Raw genomic sequence first — 23,270 nt, forward strand, 5'->3', positions numbered from 1 at the left:
GCCATAGAACTCTACATGTTCAACATGTCTACATTTACCATCTTGTCTTCTCATATTTCCCAATTTGTTCTTCAAATGTGAAGATATAATGTTACAGTCCATGAAAGACTTGCTATGCGCTTATGCCTTTGACTGTATGCATCACTTTTCAACAGGATATGGAGTTATTCAGTTGTCATGAAACTGTAGATTTTCAGATTTCACATTATTCAGAATATCTTGGAGAACCTCTTGTCTGTACTGGTTTTAAAGCTCAGTTTGACAGTCCATTTCTTACCTTGGAAATCTGCTGATGTAGATCATGTGATATAGTCAAAAGCTCAACTTTTAGGTTCATCCGGTTCATATGAGATGATGTAGCCAAACCCACTGTGATACAATGGATTTATATTACCTGGTTGAATGATGAAAGGGCACCATGACAGCACAGCCTGTGTCTGTTATCAAGTACAGATATAAAAGTAGACTTAACCAGACACAAGGAGTATTTATGGGGCTGTAAAATAATTGTATCAATCTGTAAAATACAATTTCCTCTAATATTTGCATATTTACAGTGAAGTATTGCATTGTCATAACTTGTATGGCCTCTAAAGATTATTCCCATGACATTATGCGAAAATGGAAAAATCAGTCTTTAATTGAACCGCTCACAACTGATGGACCTGTAACCTGTGATGAGCGGACATAAGGCATACTATGAGGTACATAGCAGCATCCACTTAAAAACATGCCTTTACCTTTTTCAGCCTTTTCTCCACTAACACTAACACTAACATGTACTGAAACATGGTAATATAAACATGGTAAGTATGTCAATACTTTGTTAAATCACTAGATTTATCTGTTATCTTAGACTGAAGCAAGTCATAATCCAATAAGCAAAACCAAAGAGTTATTGGTCTTTGTGGTTATTGAAGTATGTGTTTGCTTTATTTTGCTTTGTTTTTTCTGTTTTTTCTCTTTTTGCACACCTTCATATCTGTTTTTTTCTGTTTTTCTTCCTCTTTTGTTCTGTTGTGTTCATGTATTGGCTTGACAGTGAAGCACTATTGCCAAAGCTTCTAAACACAGTGTGAAATCTCTGATTCTTCCTCAACCTCGCTCTCTGGAGGATTGGTGAGACATTCTCTTATTTGTCCTTTTTTTTAAATCTTTGTATGTAGTCGCTCGGGTGTTATATGTGGGTTTCTGTATGTGTGTGTATCTGTATGTGTGTGTATGTTACATGTGCAGCACTGGCAAAACAAAAGGCTCAGCACGTCTCTCCTGCTTCTATGTCTCTCTCATCCTGACAACAACCCTTTTAGGAGACAAGAGGAAGAAGGGTACAGGGATGGCGGAAAGGAAGGGATGGAGAGAACAGTGAAAGATGGAGGAATGGAAGGAGCAGAAAAGAACAAGAGAAAGGGAGGAAAAGGGAAAAGAAGGAGGGAAATATGAATAGTAAGAGAAGATGGAAGTGAAGGAGCTAGGCAGGAGAACCTGATGGGAGACGGGGAGAGGAGTTGAGGGGGGAGGTGACAAGTGTCAAGTATCACATTTACACATGTATAGACGGAGAGGAGAGAGGAGGACGTTGGGGACAGAGGGGGGAGGTCACAGGGGTAGACTAGCACTGTATGTGGTGACAGGACAGCGTTGCCACAAAAATCAATAGGCTTCTCTGCACTGTGTGTGTGTGTGTGTGTGTGTGTGTGTGTGTGTGTGTGTGTGTGTGTGTGTGTGTGTGTGTGTGTGTGTGTGTGTGTGTGGCCAGGTAGTCCCAGCTTTAATTGAAGTCCCATGTCAGTATCATACTAACACAGACTATGGGATGTTCAGTAAACATATTAACATAGTTTCACCTCTCTAGCACAGAGCTCTCTGTTCTGTGTGTTTCATGTCTCTCATACCTCTTTTGTTTTTTTGTTTTTTTACAGCAGGGATTCATGGAGTGAAAAAAGAGGGACGAGTTCAAAGCTTACATGCTTTCCAATTTCTGCGCCTCTGACAATTGTCGGATTATCCATTTTTGAAAGTTACAGTATGTTGTTGGATACTGGTGTTAGAAAGCTGAGGGAAATCGGGGGGAAGGGGTTTCAGACTGCCTGTCATTCCCCATCATTGCCTCTACAGAGGTCCCTTAACATTTTCTCATTGCTAGATCACCTTTATGAGGCCAAATAGTCTTTGAAACCAAGGAGCTGCTGGTACTAAAAGTCCCTTTTGCACATATAGGTTAGCATTATCACCACATCAGAAGTACTGTAAAGATTAGGCAAATTCGACACAAATAAGCATTGGCTTTGTGTATTTCATTGTGTTATTTACTGTTGTGCGACCATTTGAGGTTAAACTGGATGTTGAAAAATATATATGCAGCAAAAGGGTGTGGAACTGGAGTTTGGGGTCAAGGGGGGCTTTCCCCATTGAAGCAACAGTCTTGTATTAGAACCAGTCAGTACTTCAAACTGCATATACTGAAAGTACTTTTCACCCAAGACCAAAAGTGGAACTGTAGGTTCCAAGCAATCAAATTGAGTAGGTGAAGTTCCTCAAAAAGTTTCAAACTGTAGGTTGCATGTTTCTTTAGTTTTTGTATCTTCGTTCTGTCCTTCTCATCTTTACATGGACTGATTGTCCCAGTGCCTGCCTTGACTTCTGTCTGCCCTTAACCCTCGGCATTTGTCTTCCCAAATGTACTTCCTTTTGCATGACTACAAACTTGCCCTTTGACAAAGTAAAATCAGTTTGCTACACCTGTTCCATCTCCCTGCTCTGCTTTTGGGTAGCAGATCTGTATTCAGTTGTTCAACTCACTTATTACACTCCCCTTGCCTTTATTCTCGCCTGTCGATCTTGCATTTTCAGCAGTTATGAAATGAAATATTGATAGATTTCCTTCAGCGAGACACTTCCCTATTGATATAACCATACACCAAGGACACAAAACATGAAACATAAAATACACACAAGGACACTGAGAATAAGGAAAGAGGTAAAGGGCCTCTGCTGCTTGTAGATGATGTCTAGAGAAGCTCTCATTTGTCAAAAAAACCCTCTAGAGAAACAGCTTTTCTGACAAAGGGGAAAAGAGAGAAAAGACATAGAAAAGAACAGAGAGATAAGAAACACTGTTATAAATGTTATAATATAACATTTATGCCAGAGTGGAGAATACCGAATTGGAAAAAGAAAGAGAGAGAAGAAAAGAAGAACAGGCAGTCACTTTTACTCTACGTATCTTTTTTCACCTTTTCTTTTTCTTTCCACCATTCTCCTCCAACTCTCTCTCTCTTTCCAATCACTCTCTTCACAAAAGTCCCCTTTTGTTCCTCTTTGCCTCCTTTCCTCCCTCATCACCTCATCTCTCAGCCTCTCTTTCACTCTGACCTGACTCCCCCTCTTTTCTCCCAGCTCGTCACACACACACACACACACACGAAGGCATGCTGACACTTAAACTAAGTGCACTCACACACACCATATTCCCTTACTCCCTCCTCTTACCACCCACACAGAAACGAGGACACATACAGGCCACAAAACACACACACACACACACACACACACACACACACACACACACACACACAGAGAGAGAGAGAGAGACAGCATGGCCCCCCACACACTGAGTACTTTCAGCACTTTCTTCTTTACCATACTCAGCAAGATCAGATGTCAACTCCACTGACACAACACACACAGAGGCCTGTACTTTTCTTTTCACCACGCTCTGTTTCCTCCTCCCTCTTATAGAATATATGCATTTTTAAAAACCCTCCCACACACATACGTACAGCGCACACAGAGTGAGAAATGCTTCATAACGGGTTAACCTCCACACACATAAGAGTCATGAGAGGAAAAAAGATGAACAGATGTTTAGGGGAGTCAGAAAGAGACTGGTTGAGAAGCACATACAGATAAATAAGAAAAGAAAGGTGGAGAGGAAAGGATCGTGGGAGAAAAAGGGGGGTAGGGTTAACCTTTAGTTAAACATGTAGGGAAAAGTATCTTGAGCGTGTATGCAAGATACAAAAAGCTCCGTGCACACAGAGTGAAACATAAATAAATGATTTTCATGCATTGACAAAACCTCCATGAGCCGAGACACTCTCATACACATGCACTCAATGTGTGTTCACATGCTGGCAAAGAAACACACACACACATGCATGTGCAATTAAATGACATGCATATTTTCATGCAGGCAGCATGCAATGACACGGATATGCACGCAGAAACGCACGCTTCTCCCATGCTTACTGACATGGGGGATGTTTCAATATTATACACATATACACGCTTGTCATATTCACATGCACAATACATGGAATTGTACTACAAATACAGTATATTCAAATACAGGTAGTCTGCACTATTTTGTACATGCACACACCTTTTTGAGCATTTCTTTTTTATTTCAAAGTACTGTAATTAAAATTTTCTGAGTATATGTGTCCTCAACATTATCTTACTTCATATTTATTATTAATCCTTCATTCATGCTAAAGCAGTGGCAACTTTAGTGCCTAGCTCAAGGGCACGTTGATAGTAGTCGGTGAAGGAAAGGAGTGGTTTTCATTCATTCGTTCGCCAGCCTTCCAGTGAAAACCATACAACTTTCACCTTTAGGCAACCACTGCCCCTGATATATATTTAAGTGCAGGCTGCCTTCAGCTACACACACACACACACACACACACACACACACACAGGGCAGCACGGCCACACACCATGTGTACGAGCCAGATTTGGCTCCGTCCTCATGTCTGCCATACGGTTGATTCCTCCCCACTGTGCACACCCTGCAGGCCAAACACCCAGCACTGATGTGTGTGTGTGTGTGTGTGTGTGTGTGTGTGTGTGTGTGTGTGTGTGCGTGCGTGCGTGCGTGCGTGCGTGTGTGAGAAACGGAGAGAGTGAGAAAGTGTAGAAGAAGGAGAGAGAGAGGGTATGTAAAAGGAATAGAAGCAAATATAAACCCCACACAACCGGAGAGAGGGAGATGACAGAAACATATTTTACTAGGAAGCCATGTGTCGAAGAAAAATGACAGTTTGCTCTCTTGAACTTTTAATATTATTTTTCCTTGTGGGGTAAATTCACCAGTAAACTCTAGGATCCAAAGACTATGAACAGGGATCTGGTATACACTCTGGATACAACAAAATGATTAAATTATGTTATTCCCTTGATTTTGAGAAGTTGTCGCTTAGAATTCATACAATGCCTCAAAAGCAATTATACAGAAAGTGAATTCTGCAGCAGAAAAACTAAATTTCACGTTGAAATTCCTTTTAAGTAAGCATGACAAGACTCCATGTAGCTTAGACACATGACTGGGTTGTGATGACACCACAGGCGCCCCTAATATCACTAAGGTGGCTAAATTTGAAAATACATCTGTTTCTCTGCTTTTTTGGGCTTCTAGCCATACTATGCTACAGAGTTTCAAATCTACCATCTCATACAATGGACAAAGTAGGAGAAAGGTTACCTTACGAGGCATTTAGATTTGTGAGATCACAAGAGAATCCATCTTGTCAGGCTTCAAGTTATGCACTTGTGTCCGAACCACTGGTGGTTAATCAGCAATCAGTGTTGTGAATCCAGCTACCTCGCCAGGTAAGATGGTGATGGACGGTGATAGACAGATGGTTCATCCAATCACCTGCCAAGTATTTTTGTCTGCACTTTTCCAAACAGTTTCCATGGACGACTTCTCAGATGGTTCTGTGTAACAAACCATCTGGCACATCAGGTTAAGAGAAAGGTGAAGAAACCAAATATCTCTATGACCACTCATTTGTAATGCCAGTACAGCCCATTAAATAGCACAGGTGTTATCATTAACCTGTACTAGGTTTATGTTGCCACCTTGGTTAATTCATCAGATTTGTTAATCATTATTCTATATGCCATCTGACAATTGTGGAGAGCATAAGAGTAAAAGGCAGAAGTTAAACCAGCTGAGAACAGTTTGAATCATAATGAGTGGAGTGCATTCATGTTGGTGTGTTGGATGGACGGGGAGGATCGGAAATATTCCCATATTTAGGTACTGTACATTGAGCGATAGACTTTAGCCGATGTGAGGCATCCATGTTTGCTTGGTTTCCAGGCATTTCCATATTATCAAGTGCAACTCAGATATCTCAGAAAAATCCCATTTTTTTGTTGACTGCGATGCAGGATTGTGTCATTTTCAAGTGAAAAGAGGATGAAAAAGAAGAGCTGCCATATTTTTTAGTGTTTTGCAGAATTTCCAAATGTATCCGCCTTAGTGTGAACACATCCGCAGACCTTGACAGGTCAACAAGGAGTATGAATTATTATCTACAGCTTAGCATTGTCATGTTATTTCAGTCTCACTACCATGAATGAATATAGCAGAGTTTATGTTTTAAAATGTATGTGCACATCCTTGTGTGGGAAGAAGACAGGAGGGCATGTTGAGAAAGATTGAAAAAGCAAAATCATGATGGTAAGATGCAGAAATGTAGAGGAGAGAGAGAAAGAAAAGGAGGGAGAAAGAAAGAAAAAGCGAGGGTGGATAGACAGCAGCCTCTGTGAACCTGCATAGACAAGCTCAGTCAGGCTGCTTTGGTGAGAGAGAGGGAGAGAAAGCAAGGATGTTTTGACAGCTCGGAGCCATCACAGCAGCAGAAGGCAGGCTGTGTGTGTGTGTGTGTGTGTGTGTGTGTGTGTGTGTGTATGAGTGTCTGTGTGTCTGTGTCTGCGTGTCTGTCTGTCTGTCTCCATGGGTGCAGGTGTTTGTGTGTCTGTGCACGTACTGTATGTGTGTGCGTGTCTGCATGTACACAAAAGACTAAAGGCAGAGACAGACAGTGACGTTTCTTCTGATTCAGAGACAAAGAGGTAAAAAAAAGAAGTCTAGCAAAGAGCCTGGATGAAGGACAAATAAAAAAGACTGTGTGGCGTATAAATAAATGTGGGTATACATATTGATATATGTCAGGGGCTTGCCACCATGTCCCATCATGCATCGCTCTACTCATGACAAGTCAAACCCCCTCATTAGAGGAGAGTTGATAAGTAGTGTGTCCACATGGTACTTCCTCTCTGTCTCCCATCATTGCAAATGTAAAAGTGAGCGAGCTTCCTTATCAGCTTTGCACTGCTTCACCTTCATTCAGCTCCACACCATCACATTGGGAGCTGTCCTGAACAAACACCATCTCCTGCAGCTGCTATTGAGCAGTTCAGGAGCTGTTGGGATGAGGGATCTTGCTCAAGGGCACCTTGATTTGACTGTTTTAACTTTTTCTTCTTTCATTAGAAGGAGGTGAGTCTGTTGCTGATTTACCTCACCCGCACCTTTCCCAGCCAGTTAGTGATTTGCACTGTCAATTTCTCAAGTCACTAACCTGCTTCTTTTGGCTGCTGCCTGTAGGCTACAAGTGCAGCACCTGACAGAAACTGATAACTAATGATTGCCTCACAATGAAAAAGTTTTGCTTCAGAACATCATGCAACACAAACTGTTGAAATTAAACCTTTTTGGGCCACTTAAGGTCAGCAATAAAAAGCCACAAACCCCACTTATATGCTTAAAAACCCCACCTTTAAAGTTGATATACAGCTGCAATGATTAGACAATTAGTCAACAGGCAGAACATTAATTAGCATCTATTTTGATAATCTATTAATCATTTGAGTATTTTTTGGAGGAAAAGTCGAAATTCTCTGCTCTCTGTTTTTCTGGTATTTTCTGGGACATCTTTCACCTTTTACTGACATTTTATTGACCACACAACTAATCGGGTAATCAGGAATATAATCTAATCAGGAATATAATCAATTTACAAATCTTATTTACAAATCAAGCGGACACGTCACAACATCTGCTTTTCTGTCCATGTGACAAAGTCAGGTAAAGTTAATATTCACTATCCTTTTAGTTCTGTTTAGCTAGTAAATTGCTAAGTTTTTTCTGTCTGATATTTAGCGTGTGGAAGATAGTGTTTTAAAAGCTTTTGTGCTGAGAACAGTTGCCTACTGCATATGGAAATAACATTAAACGGTTAACAGTTAAGTTAAACAGAGCTGAAAGTCTGTCTAAAGCTCCACAGAGCTGACAGGAAGTGCAGATGTGATCTATTGTTAATGTAAGTATATTGATTACAGAGACCTATAAATTGTAGGTAAACTGATCTCTAACATCTAAAACAATGTAAATACTAGTTAGCATAAAAAAATCCTCAATTTCCAGAAACTCCAAAAGATTACAAGATTTATCAGGTTTGTACAAGACACATGAGTTTCTCCTGACAGTCTGTCTCATACACTCATTGTTTCTCCTGCCTGTTTGCCAGACAGCCAATTCACATGAGCAAACAGGCAGAGTGAGTGTGTGCTGTTTGGTGTGTGTGTGTGTGTGTGTGTGTGCGTGGGTGTCTGTGTTCGTGTGCATGAGAGAGAGAGAGAGACATAGAGAGAGAGACAGAGAGAGAGAGAAAAGATGGTTGTAATTTTAAGAGACCAAATGATAGGAGGATTGTGTCTGTGTGTGTGTGTGTGTGTGTGTGTGTGTGTGTGTGTGTGTGTGTGCCTGCTTGCATGCCTGCATGTGTGTTAACAATGTACCCTCATGTCCCCTGTGTCAAAGCCCAGCTAAATCAAGTGAACCATGCTTTGTGTGTGTGTGTGTGTGTGTGTGTGTGTGTGTGTGTGTGTGTATGAGCCTGTGTGTCTGTGACAGAGTGTATGTGCCAGGATCAATATGAACTAATCAATAGGAGAAGACAGCTAGAAGGACCATGGGGACGGCAGATACACACCTGGTGTACACGCACACACACACACACACACACACACACACACACACACACTGCCCCTCTTTGTATTCCATCCTCAGTTTTTCTCTTTATCTTCTCTCACTCCACCTCCCATGTCTGTTTCTTTGTGCCTCTATTTCTCAATTTATTTGTTTTTTTAAATCTCTTACTTTCACATCCACACTAATTATCTGACTATTTTCTCTTTCATAAAACCATATGCTGTATGCCTCTTCCTACTTTTAGCTTATTTTGTTTGTTAATATTGCGGAAGCTGGCTTTGAGTTCACGCTCCTCTCCCTTGCTAAAACAGAGACGCAGAAAATCAGGTCTGACTTTCCTACCACGACTCACGCAGCTCAGTATTAGAGACACGCCGCGTTCAAGCAGCAAACAAACCTGTTACCGCAGGTTTTTTCAAGTCCAATCACATCTGTCGATGCAGCTGTAGAAAGATGGGATCTGTACCACTCATGGTCAGGCAAGCCTTTCTCCTGGCAAATATGTGAGCCTACAGCCTTTAGGACATGTGCCCCATTTATATATACACCATAAATGCTTGACAGAAGTTTAAACACATGCCTCTCTTTTTGTGAAATGTGGAAAACCCAGCTCTAACACAGTATTGATGCAGACTGGAGGAATATTTCCAACACAAGCATTTTGGTCTCCTACACCTCATGCCAGAGACGTCTTCCAGATCTACACACCTATAATTACATATATTTTTTTTATAGAAATGTAAATGTTGCTTTTGCCAAATCCTGAATTGGCAGGCTGGTTATCAGCAGGCACACCACAGCTCTCTAGTGGACGCTCTGGGTCTGAGGCACTTTGAGTTCAATTCACTCAACATGCAAATTGAAACTGTAATTCATTTACCAGGAGATAAGCGTGCTACTCTGTCTCAATAATACCTTTATAGATTGAATATTAAATAACCTTTTCATGGTGATTTTCTTATGGTTTGAATGTCCACTTCCTGGGTTAATTGGATTGAACGGGAACTGACCTGACTCTCAGCTCAATCAAATTCAGTGCAGGTGCTGACAAGTTCAGACCTGTTAAGGCTTTAATTTCTTTTATTTCCTGTGGGCTTGAGCTTCCCTTTATTCATCATTCATTTATTTATTTGATCTAAATTAGAATAAGTGCAACGATACAATTTTTTACTGCAACTACGTCAAGCTTTTGTCCTTGCAGCTTCCCATTTCATTCTCTGTGGTATATCATTTTGCCCCATTTATTTGTTCCTGTCATGAAAGCTAATAATTCAAAGGAGCATAATTTGTATCTGCATTGTTCATTTGCTTTTCAAAGTTTTAATAAGCATGGTCAGGGCTTTCAGAAAAAAAATGGCTTTTTAAAGGATGCAGGCTCATGAAATGTTTTTTGGTTCAGGCTTGGACAGAGTTAAAGCACAGTTCATGTCACTTTTTGGGCCCATTCAAACATGCCTCTCTCCTGTCACTAATAGTACTTCACATTTTAAAACATTGCAAACTGGGGGCATAGAGTTTGAAGGGTAGGGTAAACCTAACAAAAAACTTTTTGAGGAGTTGCATTTAGGGAATTGTAGAATCCAAGGTTTTTAAGTTTGACCCAAAATTAAATATACAGAGATACAACCACAGTGGCTGCAGATAACAAATTGTATGCAATAGCTTTGATATTCAGTCAAAAAAACCAGTTTGACATTTTGAGAAGTACAATTTTTTTGTCATGAGTTAGTTGAGAATATACATACCACTACTACTACTATGTCCATTTTAAAAGTAGAAAGAAACTGTTCCAGCACATAATCCCCTGTAAAATCAGCTTGTCATTTAAAATTTAACCACTTTAATGCTTTTGCACAGATTAAACTCTATTACATTTTTAATTAGTGAGCTTTAGAGATGCTGATAGGTAGATTTTTTTAAACAGACAGTCAGAGCCAGGCTAGTGTTTTCCCTTTCTTTCCAGTCTTTATGCTAAGCTACCCATCTCTAGGCTATACTTCAAGTTAGCGTACAGGCATAACAGCCATACTGATCCTCTCCGCTAACTCTCAGCAAGTAAGCACATAAGCATATTTCCCATTAAATGTAGAATTATTCCTTTAATAACTTTGTTTTTTTGTCAGTGGCACACAACTTATTTCAACTCATGATTGATGTTGTATCAACACCAAGTGAGTATTTCCTCTGGGATCTGGTTCTTCGGTGAATCAAGCTAGTCCAACACTGGCGGTTTTAGTCAGGAATCCAATTTTCAATCTCTGTCACATTTTCCTTTACGCCTGTTCTTTTTCTTTCCTCTTTACTGTTGCCCTCCAAACAATCCTAACATCTACCTAAAAAAAAAAAAAGCCCTGAAAAATCATCCTTGTTAACGTGGTGAAATCTCTCTGTTCCAGTGTGCGGCATTTCCTGTCAAACATGTGATAAAACTCCACTCGACTGTTGCTGCAGTTTTCTGTCTCCCTTTCTGCCCATTTCCCCTGTCTGAGAAAAGCACGACAAATTTTAAACAGAATAAAGATAAAGAAAAAAGTTTCACTTTATTGATGCTTGAATGACAAGCTGAACTGACAGAAAGGTGCTGAGAGCTGGCAGAGAGACAGAGACACAACCCAGTGTCTATGTACATGCATTATGCACATACACTTTCAATCCCATGTGCACAGACAAGAAGACAAGCACACACGAGCGCACCACACCTCCCACGCTACAAAAACACTGTCTCACCTGACAAATTAGAATGTGTGTGAGCCTGCCGGTTTTTGACATTGCAGGTATCTGTCACATTTCTGTCAGAGCTTCACGTGGTTTCACATTGAGACAAAGAAACCCAAAAAGAGCCCACATGTCATTCCCCCTTCTCTCTCTCTCTCTCTCTCCCTGTCCATCCTCTTTCTTGTCTTTCTCCACTGGGTACTGTCGAATGAAGCAGGAATAGGGAGCAGAAGTCAACATCACATGCTGCATAATTCTAACTCTCCGCTTGTAATTGCTGAGGTTTTTATAAAATATTCAGTAACAACGTCCATGGTCTGATTGTGAATGAAGCATCCAATCGGCTGGATCTAACATTGATTGAGCAACACTGCCTATAGTGGCTAATTCTAGGTGTATGACATGCAATAACATTGATGATTTGAGTAACATGGCTCATAATTGTAGCACAATTATTTACGAAAAGGTCTAAAGATCTCTTAAACCCTATATTACACAATCTCTGGGACCATATGGCTGTAACGCATAAGAAATATAACATGGTTGATATCTGCATTATGTTACCTAATGAGCAAAGGGCCTACAGCAGTAAATGACCTGATAACAGCATGTGATTAATGAATAAACAGCTGAGCACCCATAGGAGCTAATGAGTGACGGCTTTTCTGCTTGGACTGAATGACAGTCCATTTATTTGAAATTTGAAAAAAAAAACTGCTATAAAGTAGTGCTGTAACGAGTCTATTTTGATAAGCAATTAATCACTTCAGTCATTTATCAAGGACAAATACCGGACATTTACTGCTTTCAACTTCTCATATGTGCTGCTTTTTTATGTTTTATATCATTATATATGTAATCTCTTTAGGTGTAGGACTGTTGGTCCAACAAAAACAAGCAATTGTAAATGTAATCTTTGGATTTGATAGCTAGCGGTGGTCATTGGATTGCCATGTTTTGTACAGGCTTTAATGTCTTCCTCTGGATGAACTGTAATCACTTTGTTGAACTTTATACCTAACAACATCATTAGGTCAAATTTTTACATATCCCAATCTTTGGTTTATGACCAAATACTTGAAAAGCGAATGTAATTCAGTGTCCTTAGCAGTGTTTTGTGGTTAGTGCTACTTAGAAAACTAACTAGCTAGCTAGCTAACACAGTTGTACAGAGCCAATGTTGTGGCTGTAAACTCTTAGTCTTGTGCAACTGTTTCCTGACATTATGTAGACTAAAAGATTTACAGAGTAATCAAAAAAGTAATCAACATACGTGTTTCCAGAAGAGTTAAAACCATACCTTCATTTATGGCCAGGACTGCACTAGAAGAGAAAGAATTCATTGTAATCCACCGACTTCAGTCTTTTTTTTTTTAGAGAAAATTGTCAGTAATTAATCATTTAGGGGTTAGATGATGTCACTGTTCCTCTTTTGCTGCAAAAGTTTGACTTTTTGAAATGGAAAGTATAACTTGTGACCTTCCCTTAAATTCTTACCTTTGTAGAAAAGCAGCTCATTACTTTCTGAGGAATGTGCAGCTGAGGTGTGTGCGTGTCTGGTGTCCAACTGAAAATAATTAGCTGGTCTGTTGGGCAGCAAAGTATGAGAGAAAAGAGAGAAGTAACAGCAGCGGGATTTTTGCATAAAGTTTTTATACGTGTGTGTGTATGTGAGTGTGTTGTGCCAACCATTCTTGAATTTTGGGCGTTTTTCTGTATTTTGGAAGCATTTGGTGTGTATGTGTGTGTGTGCCCAGACGGTATTTTAACATGGCTAGCCGACTTTTAGCAGCTCACAGTTAAACAGTGACTCACAGATTCCTCTCTCTCTCTCTCTCTCTCTCTCTCTCTCTCTCTTACCAACCTTACTTTTTTCTCATCTCTTTCGCCCTCAATTACCTTTTTCTCTCTTCTATTTTTTACCGCTTTCCTAGATTTTCTCTACTTCGCCCTCTGCCATACTGCCCACACTGTCTCTCCTCTCTCCAGGTTGGGTGCTGACTATAGCAGACATTAGGAGGTGCCTTTCCTCTGCTCTTCCCCTCTTCTTCCTCCAGCTGTGCCAACCCAAAACCCAGTAAGTTACATCATGATCATACCATGTTCCTGTAATTACTTCATGATTACTATGTTGTCTACTAATTGTCATCATCCTACATTTGTATGTGGTTTAATATCCCAAAGGATCTAATCAAGACATGCATAATAAGTCCTACTGACTTTTAGTAGAAAAAGTCAGAATTCTTTATAGAGATTCAAATTCCCCTGGTATACATAAGCAACAAATATGATCACATACACACATACATGACACACACATGTATGAACACGTACACAGCAGAGGTCGTTTAATCATTAGAGATGCCCCAAATCAAAAGCAACGCCAAATGTTCTTGACTGGATTTGCTGATAAAAAAAAAAAAGTTTCCTGACACACACACACACATACGCAGACACACAGCCCCCGAGGGCCCCTGGGACTTCAAAGAGCCGTCTACTGTACCTCAGCGACACCTCAACACCAGATGCCGCAGAGAGGAGGAAGGAGGGAGGGTGGAGGAGTGGTGGTGGGTAGAAATGGAAATGGTGAGAGGGGGAAGAGGGAGATCGGGCATGAAAGGGAGAGAGAAAATAAAGTTGGAGGTGGAAGGGGGAGAAAGAGAGGGAAGGAGGAGGTGGGATAAAGGGGGGGTAAAGAAAACCGAGCCAGGTAAAAAGAGAGAAAGACGAAAGACAAGAGTGGGGAAAAGCAGGTGGGGATGAAGACACAGGAAGGAAAAGAGTAAAAAAAAAAAAAGCTTAAAATGAGGAAGAAAAAAGTTGAGAGAAAAGAAAGATGGGGATTAAAGCTGACAAACAGACAGGCAGAGACCTAAAAACAGACCAGAAAGACAGACAACGCGGCAGACAGGAGAGACAGACAAGGAGCCAAAGACAGAGATGTGGGGGAGGGCAGTAGCACTCTGCTGCTAATACCCCTGCTGCTTTGTTGTGAAGAACCCCAGTTCCCCTTTAATGGTGAACTATTCCTTTAATGATAGCAGTAAAACACACACACACACATATACATACACACACACACTGCTGTTCCTCTCTCCCTAACAGGAAATGTGGTTCAGAGCACAGCTACCAACGTGACGAGTCACAGTTCAACTTTTGCAACTTATACACCACACACACACACACACACACACACACACACACGCGCCAAAGTTCAAATGCAAAAGCAGCATTTATAGCTTAAAAAGGTTTTTTTCAGTGACCTATATGGGGCAAAATGTGGGCTTTTGTGTACTTTGGGTGCCTGGTTGCTTTGGAGTTACCTTGTTTAGAAGCTGTCAATCATGCAGACAGACAGGATCTGTGGGTTTAAAAGGAGACTCACACTGAGAGCAAGATGTATTTCTTAACATAAAGCCATTTGGTGCGTGCTTTGATCCCAGCTGCCTTACAGTGCAATGGGTGCACACATTTTCAAATGGCTGCTTGCACTGAAACCTGTGAGTGGTATTGGATGAAAGAACCTCCAAACCTGGCAGTGTTGGTGGGGATTCAGACAGAAAACAGCCCTGCGGTGAAACAATACAGGCTGCATTGTTTAATGTACCAATGAGATGAAATTTGATCCAGGAAGTCAATTTTTAGTAACTTATTAGTGCGTTTTAAGGATTATTAAGCAACAGTGAAAAACACCCACAGACAGGGTTATACAACTCAGTTAAGTTATCACAGTAGCAACTAACTTATCTTTCAATGCAAAGTAGAAACACAGCGTTGACATTATAAAGTAATCCACAAGAAATGGCCACTTGCACGCATATGATTAGCCGACACATTACCTTGACGTCAGGTTGCGCTGCTGCAAAAGTTAAGCCTTTTTGAACTTTTTTGCCAGGTAACCCTGCACTGTTTTGCCAGAGTTCTCTGCATTGGTACCCCCACTGTGTCAATGACTGGCTTCATTCATATCAATGAGAGGGTTACGTATTTGTTTTTTTTTTAAATGCATAGCTCTCACATGTGAACACAGCCTTTATGCCTGTCTTAAACTGGTGGCCTGCACAAAAAATGTATCCAAACAGGGACTTGGATCCTTCGAGCACATGCACAGGCCAAATATGCCTTAAAGTTTATAGTTTTGACATTTTGGGAAACATGTTTATCCCCATGCCAATAAAAGATTTGTAGCACTTTCACCTGCATTCAGTACTTTTCAATTCACAATTCTTTTCATACAATGCAAAATGTGTTCTGTATACAATAGATTGCTATATCATGTAGTATAACAATGTAACGCTGAACACCCAGCAGTGAAACTCCAGAGATTAATTCACACTCAGCTCTCTCTATTCAAAATGCAAATTGAGACTGCAACTTATACAATAATGGATGAGTTTGCATTCTCCTCACAGATTGTTCAGGGGGGAAATTGTTTCATCGGGGAAAAAAAAAAAAAAAAAAGAGTTTCCGTTTTTGATATCAGAGCAACCAGTGCTTCACAGATGGCCTCCACCACCACCAAGGACTTGCAAAGAAAAAGCAAGGGAAGACAGGCAGGCAGGCAGGGTGACCTGATGTAAAAACATGACAGTCCTCCATACTGCTGATGTGTCCTTGAGCAAGACACAGAATCCCCAGTTGCTCCAGCAGCGAAGATCGGGAGCAGAGCCTGACCTCTGACCTCCCTGTGGAGGGTAGCGGACAAAAAGAGGTTTTTCCCAATGGGGATTAATAAAGTATCACATTATCATTTGAATGCAGCTGATTGTATCTTTGTCAGTCTACAATTCAGCCTGCGGACCTTTCTGTAGACACGCATGACATGACCTTGTCACAGTGAGCCTCCTGTATCTTTTGAGAAAGGTCTGCAGACACAAATGTCAAATGATAAAGAAACAATCAGCTATGTTGTACGCCTCCCACCTTCCTTTTCAAATCACAATACTGGATTTATTCCAGTGTCACATCATTTGCCTCTTGTAACATATAGAGTTTACATCTATTTCTAGTGTCCTGCTGCAACATTCACGATTCTACCACACCAAAAATTACAAGGCACAGCACATACAACACTAAGCAAAAATAGTTGATAGCGCAGTTGACTCTTAGATATGTTATTCTCTCTTAGATGTCTCTGGGACAAAGCAGCACAAAATGTCATATCTCAGCTGCTGTCATATCTCAGTATGCACTCATTGCAGTGTTATTGCACAAGACCAAAGGCCACACTGACATTCTCTCTCTCTCTCCCTCTCTCTTTCTCTCTCCCTCTGTCTCTTTCTTTCTGGCCCTCTCTGTCCTGTGGTCAACAATCCCTCTGCAGGCCTTTATCCTCAAATCCCCATGGACAGAGAGTCAGGAGAGAGAGAATGCTTAAATGCTTTGAATGATGGTGTGGAATGTTAAAAAGAAGTGTGTGTGTGTGTGTGGTGGCCGGGGGTGGGGGGTAAGGGTATGGAGGTTGGGGCAAGGAGAGTTGAGGTGGGGGGGTGGGGGGGGGGTCTCCTGCCTGGTCTAGGATCTGGTATGCGTGACTGAACAAGAGGAGGAGAAAGAGAGGAAAAGAAGAAAAAAAAACACCCCCACCAAAACCTGCCTTCCTAACTTCTATGGACAGACAATGGCTACTGACTGGCCTGGCAACCCTCTGTGTGTGTGTGTGTGTGTGTGTGTGTGTGTGTGTGTGTGTGTGTGTGTGTGATGTGTCACTTCACACACAGGACACGTCCTGATGGAAAGCAGAAAAGAGGGAAATCTGCTCTAGCCAACTTTAGATCTCATTACGCCGCACATGCAGCCACACAGACGCAGTCCTGCCACATGTGAAATGAAACACTGCAAAAATAACCAAAACTAATACCCCCAAAAACCTTCCATTTAAACCATGAAATCCACCAAATACTTTGCTTTGAAACCTTGAGACTAAACTCAACTGCCCTCCCAGTTGAGCTGAACACCTTTTTTATGTTGTATTTAGGGGATAGGAAGAAGAAAGAAAAAAAAAGCAACAGAGGATGATTAAAAAAATCAGCAGGGTAGAACAGCTTCCTATAATAAACGCTTTGGTGATAATTAATTACACAGGCATTGCAGCCAAATCAAGACGGCAAGCATCCATTTTGAATCCTCCTCGTAAATAATAAAACAACAACACAACAGATTTTTTCTTTCTTCAGCCCATTTGAGACGCAAGGCTGGACTGATCAGGGACAATGCTCGAGAGATGTGTGGGTGGTTATTAGGAGCAGCATGTTAAGATAAATATTCTAATAAATGCACCTGAATATGGACGTTATCATTGTCAGACCAGATCATAACAGTCTTGTGGGAGTCAAATTACCCTTTTGAAACTGATATTTTCACGTTCCTGTTAAAAAAAACAAAAAAAAACAACAACAAAAAAAAAACAACCAACAAACAGTAAGCACAGTGACAACAATGAAGTGCCACACTTAAAACAAAAGTAGTCCACACCGCTCTTTTCGTTCATTATATAAATATCTTTAATTGTTTTAACCGTAAGAATATAAAACAATTTAATTTTGGGATTCTGCATTTTTTTTCTTTACAAACACATAATATACAGTACATCTTTTTATTTTCAAACACACACAGCTTTTTCAGCAGGACGCACATCCGTATATTAATTTTCTAGCAGGTCATTGCATTACATTAAAGCGCGCGCACACGGGAGGGCACGCGCGTGTGCATGTGTGTGTGTATATGTGTGAAAGAAAGAGAGAGAGAGAAAGAGAGACGCATTCGGTTTTGTAACCCGAGACGGAGAGAGAGAGAAAATAATCGATTGCTCCTTATTCTAAGCATATGTCTCCAAAATGGACTCAGGGTATTTTTATTCAGAGAGAAGGAGGGAGAGATGGAGGGGGGGAAAAAAAAGAAAAAGATGTCTCTACCCCCTTCTCTACACTGATGAGAACATGAATATGAATGCGACCTGTGTTGGCATTAACGTGGGAAAATAACAACCCTGATTCGTTTCAATCAATAAAGGGTATAAGATATCTATAAAGAGAAATCACTTCAATTTGAAGTACGACACTCTGAACAACATCCCCTGACATTTATTTCCACCAGCATCCCCTACAAAAAAACACCTAAAGCTTAGTACTCCTATAATATGCTTACAAGTTTATATATGTTCTGCTATGAAACGGCCTGATCATGCGTTTTGGTTATGTGTTATCTCGCATTATCACTATTGCATTATCACTGTTATCATTATTCTTATTATTATTCTTATTATAGGATACTCCAGGTATTTCTTCTAAGGGTAAGCTGAGAATCTTGTCTCCTTTTATATTGATCAAAGCTTGAATACAACACATCTCTAAAAGGGTGATAAAGTTGGACTTCATCCCTAAAAAATGAAGGAAACAATTAAGAAAAAGCTCTTGCACACAAGCAGAGTTTGTTTTTTTGCATAAAGCATCGTCCTCTTGTAATCTGAATAGATTTTACAGCTTTCTCTCTCTTCTCTCTCTCTGGGAAATTGTTGCTGTTTATGGGGGGGGGGGGGGGAATTAACAAAGGTAGTTAGATTGTGTCCTGGTCTCCTTTCTCCAGTTCTGCTCATGTAAAGAGGGAGGGAAGGGAGGGGATAGGGGGAGGGGGCAGACACAGTCCCTCTAGGCACATTTTCTCCCAGTCTCTCATTCTCGCTTTCCTTCTTTCTTTTCTTTTCTTTTTTTTAAAACAGTGTACACCCTTTGAAAACAACCATGTACGAGGTAGCCAAATGTTTTTTTAGGCGTGATGGCTGTAGCGGAGATTAGTCGTAATAAATGTCTCAAATCCAAGACTCACTGTCCAAAAAAAAGTTTTTTTTTGAAAACCACTTTACTAAAAAAAAATTAAAATCTGCCAGTTTGGATGGATGCAAGTTTCACTTTCAAGAATTTTCTGGAAGCAGGTGTCAGTAAATTAAGCAGATTATTCTACTGGTGTCAAGAAATTGACACTTCAATTTTTTTGTGTGAAACAAGCTGATTTGCATTGCAGCTACTTCAGTCCAATGTTGGAATTAATATTAAAACTCAAAAAGAGATCAAAACAATTGTTAACAGGGGTTTTCATGAGCTCATAACAAAAGTAAATTTTAATTGCTTCCTATCAGGCAGAATATTAAGTCATATCAAACACTACTTTAAATCCTGCAAGGCCAACAGAATGAAACATAAAAAAACAAAATTCTGGTCATATGGGAGAAGCACACCTTACAGAACCACACAGGAGGGGACAGGGAGGTTTTCTCTCTTTTTAAATAAGAAAAGACATTTCCCCGCCCATCCAATCCCCCTCCTCCTGCTCCTCATGCCCCCCCTCTGCCCTCAAAAACAAAAAGAACAAAACAAAACAGAAACCAAAAAAAAAACATTTCCAATCACCTCACTTTCTCACTCTCTGTCATCTGCCAGAGTCCCAGGTTCAACACTTTAAGGCAGGGGAGCTGTGTGATCCTCTCCAGTCCCCTCTTGGTGATCTTGGTACATCCATACAGGTCAATGCCCGCCAGCTGGGTCAGGTGGTCAGCTATGAGCTCCAGCCCTTTGTCCGTAATACGTACACACTGTCCAATGTTCAGAGTCCTCAGCTCATGCATCTGCCTCACCATCCGGTTTATCCCATCGTCAGAAATGTGGCACGAGCAAAGGGACAGGGACTTGAGCTGGTACAGCCCCTGGGCAATGTAAGCCAGGGTCTGGTCCCCTATCTTGTCGCAGAAGGAAACGTCAAGCCCAGAGAGCCTTAGGGTGCCCATGGCAAGGTGCATGGTCCCTGTGTCACTGATGTTGTCACAGGAGCGCAGGTTAAGGCTCCACAGGGAGGCCATGTGTGAAAGGTGGATCATCCCCGCGTCTGAGATCCCCCCACAGAAGCTCAGGTTCAGTACCCGGAGCTTGGTCAGCCCCTTGGAAATGTGTTTGAGTGACAGGTCTGTCAGTTTCTGACAGTCCTGGAGAGTCAGATACTCCAGGTTCAAGCAGCCCTCTGCCGCGCTGCGGGTCATGCCCGCCAAATGTCCAATCCCCACATCTGACACATGCCTGCAGGACCTCAAATTGAGGCTCTTGAGCCGGTGGAGGCCCCAGGCTATCAACAGTAACCCAGTGTTGGTGATGTTGCTGCAGCCACCAAGCTCCAGCACCTCCAGGTTCTTCAGATACTGGGCTATCCTGCCAAGACTGGAGTCTGTAATCTGCTTGCACAGACTCAGGTTCAAAACCCTCAGTGATGGGATCTCCTGCACAAATGCATGGCCCAGCCCGTTATCTGTGAGGTTGTAGCAGCCCGACAGGTTGAGAGACTCGATGTTAGGCATTCCCTGGATCACATAGCTCAGGCTGCGGCGCAGGGAGAGGATCTGGACCCTCCGGATGCCCCTGGCCTGGAGGCTGGGGAACAGGGAGGGATTGGCCCGGCGGAGGTGCAGCTTGGCCTCCACCCCCCTCCACACTGACTTGTGGTAGGATGCGTCCCTCCAAGCGATACACACTTGGGCTACCCTGCCTTTGTCCCTCACGTCCAGATAACTGAAAATCATGGCCAAAATTTCCGGGAAGAGGCACGAAATGTGCGTCTCCATTGTTTTTCAAAACCCAGGCATATAAGAATTAATACTCCACACCCCCAAGGCTGAAAAAAGAGCCCACTCAGACACCCCCTTCTCTTTAAATTATGCAAAAGTATCAACAGTCCCAGTTATCCACAGAAGTAAAAAAGAAATAAGAGTTGTTTGTTTCTCCCTCTTTTTCTCACATTGAACTGTGCAAAATCGATCCAACTCTCTCCAATCCCACGTGATCCGGTCTGGTTGCGCAGTAGGATTCAAATGCATTTAAAAAAAGAGAGAAAGAAAAAGAAAAACACCCAAAAAAGCGTTTATTCCTGCCTAAACCCCTCTCTCCGCCAAAAGGAGGAGGAGAGGGGGGCGAAAGGAAGAAGGAGGAGGAGAGGAGGAAAAAGCGTCAATCCTTCCCCCTCTCTCTCCCTCTCTCAGACGACGCTTCCTTGTATTATACCTACAAAAAGCCTTCCTCTCTCGGCCGAGCGGGGATCCAGACGGTCGTACATTTCAGAATATGAAAGTAAAAATAAGACCGACACTCTTAACGCCACCCATTAAAAAACATTTCCATGATAGAAAAGCGGCAAAGATAGACCTAGGTTGGCTTTGAAAGCAGAGTGAGGGAGAGAGAGGGGCGTCCTGGGCTCAAAGCCTTTGTCTGCTCTTTTCAAACCGACTTGGCAGGGACCCCAGCACTCTGCTTGCACGGGAGGGGTGGAGGCAAGTAGTTGAGGATACGTTTCAAAATGTTAAAAACGGATTTAAACATCAAACAACAACCATGCGCAAGATGTAAATATATTCTAACTAATAGGAAATTATCGGTGAATATTATATAGGCGAAAAGGTGCGAGAATAATTCGTAGTTTTATCGAATCACCCCTACCCCCTCCGTGTCAAGCAGTTGGTTTGTTCCGCCTCAGCTGGAACGGTGCGAACAGTTTCCCTTGGAAACCAACTTCTTACAATTCAGTTCACTTTGGGCTTTAACCCTTTGAGCGGACCACACAGGAAACACAGGGAAGTCAACTACAGAAGCCCCTCTCAGTCTTGTAACTTGACATGAACATTTAGTATTTTTATTGCGATTTTTCTCGTTGTTATTGTTGTTTTGGAAATGCTTTTAGAGCGTTTCCAAAACGGCCACATAGTGTTCTTTGTCTGGTGTCAACAGCCTTTCTCCTCTTTCACTTACTTTATCATGGCCAAATCATAAAGTATATCTATTACAACCAAACCATTAAATACATTTACATTTACAGAGACTATCAATCAACATTTCATCAGTTCCAATATTGAAAGGATTAACTAGCTAGCTGTAAATGTGTCATAAAACATAACACTCATGATAATGTAGAGACTACAGCAAATAAGTAAAAGTCTTTCTTAATTAATTATAGCATTCTTTATTGGCTTGATATAATGTCAAAGCCTCAAGGCACAGCACACGTATGTGTGTATGTTGTAAGCGCTTTGTGCCACAGTTTAATTTGTGTTTTTTTTTTTAAAGTGTCACATCTGTGTTGTTACACTGTATTTACAAGTTAATACGTTGTATACAAGTAGGGGGTATATAGTATGAAAATTATCTGTAAAGTGTAAAGATTTCTTTCATGTGTCTTTCATAAAGAGCCCAATATAATCACTTTGAAGCTGTTGTCTTACATCTAGTGTTGCTTATGATCGAAGATTAATTTTAGTCTCAGCTGAGAGTATTATCAGTGTATATTCCAACTGATATTTGCTCCAGCAGATAGTATCTGTATGATATGACAATGCATGAAAATGATCAAACATGGCATCAAAGGTAGAGGGAGCAGTGAGCCTTTTTTTTTAACTCTTGACTAACTTTCCTGTGGTGAGCATCTCTCACCTCCAGAGTAGCCTTGGTGTGTCTCAGTGTATGTGTGCATGTGCATAGACAGAAGAATATATCTGTGCATACGTGTTTTTGTGCATAAACATTATATTTTTATGTGCACTATCTCTGTAGGTTTCTCTATATGTGTGTGTGTGTGTGTGTGTGTTTGAATGTGTGCGGCGTGTGTGAGATAATATGACAGGGGAGCCGTTTGCTGAAGCCAGTGGAGTATGGCAGAGTGGTTGAGAAAGAGCAAAGGAGAGAGAGAGAGAGAGAGAGAGAGAGAGAGAGAGAGAGAGAGAGAGAGAGAGGGAAAGCTG

At 41.3% G+C, this 23,270-nt stretch overlaps 1 protein-coding gene across 1 annotated transcript; it reads right to left on the reverse strand.

The window, feature by feature from the left end:
• Window positions 1–19,405: 19,405 nt before the first annotated feature.
• Window positions 19,406–21,731, reverse strand: fbxl14b (F-box and leucine-rich repeat protein 14b). Its single transcript, XM_053344084.1, has one exon. The coding sequence runs from the start codon at window positions 21,105–21,107 to the stop codon at window positions 19,905–19,907; it is 1,203 nt and encodes a 400-aa protein (XP_053200059.1). The 5' UTR covers window positions 21,108–21,731; the 3' UTR covers window positions 19,406–19,904.
• Window positions 21,732–23,270: the final 1,539 nt, after the last annotated feature.

The sequence above is a fragment of the Scomber japonicus genome, chromosome 23 (genome assembly GCF_027409825.1).
Source record: "Scomber japonicus isolate fScoJap1 chromosome 23, fScoJap1.pri, whole genome shotgun sequence".
NCBI classification, from domain to species: Eukaryota; Metazoa; Chordata; class Actinopteri; order Scombriformes; family Scombridae; genus Scomber; species Scomber japonicus.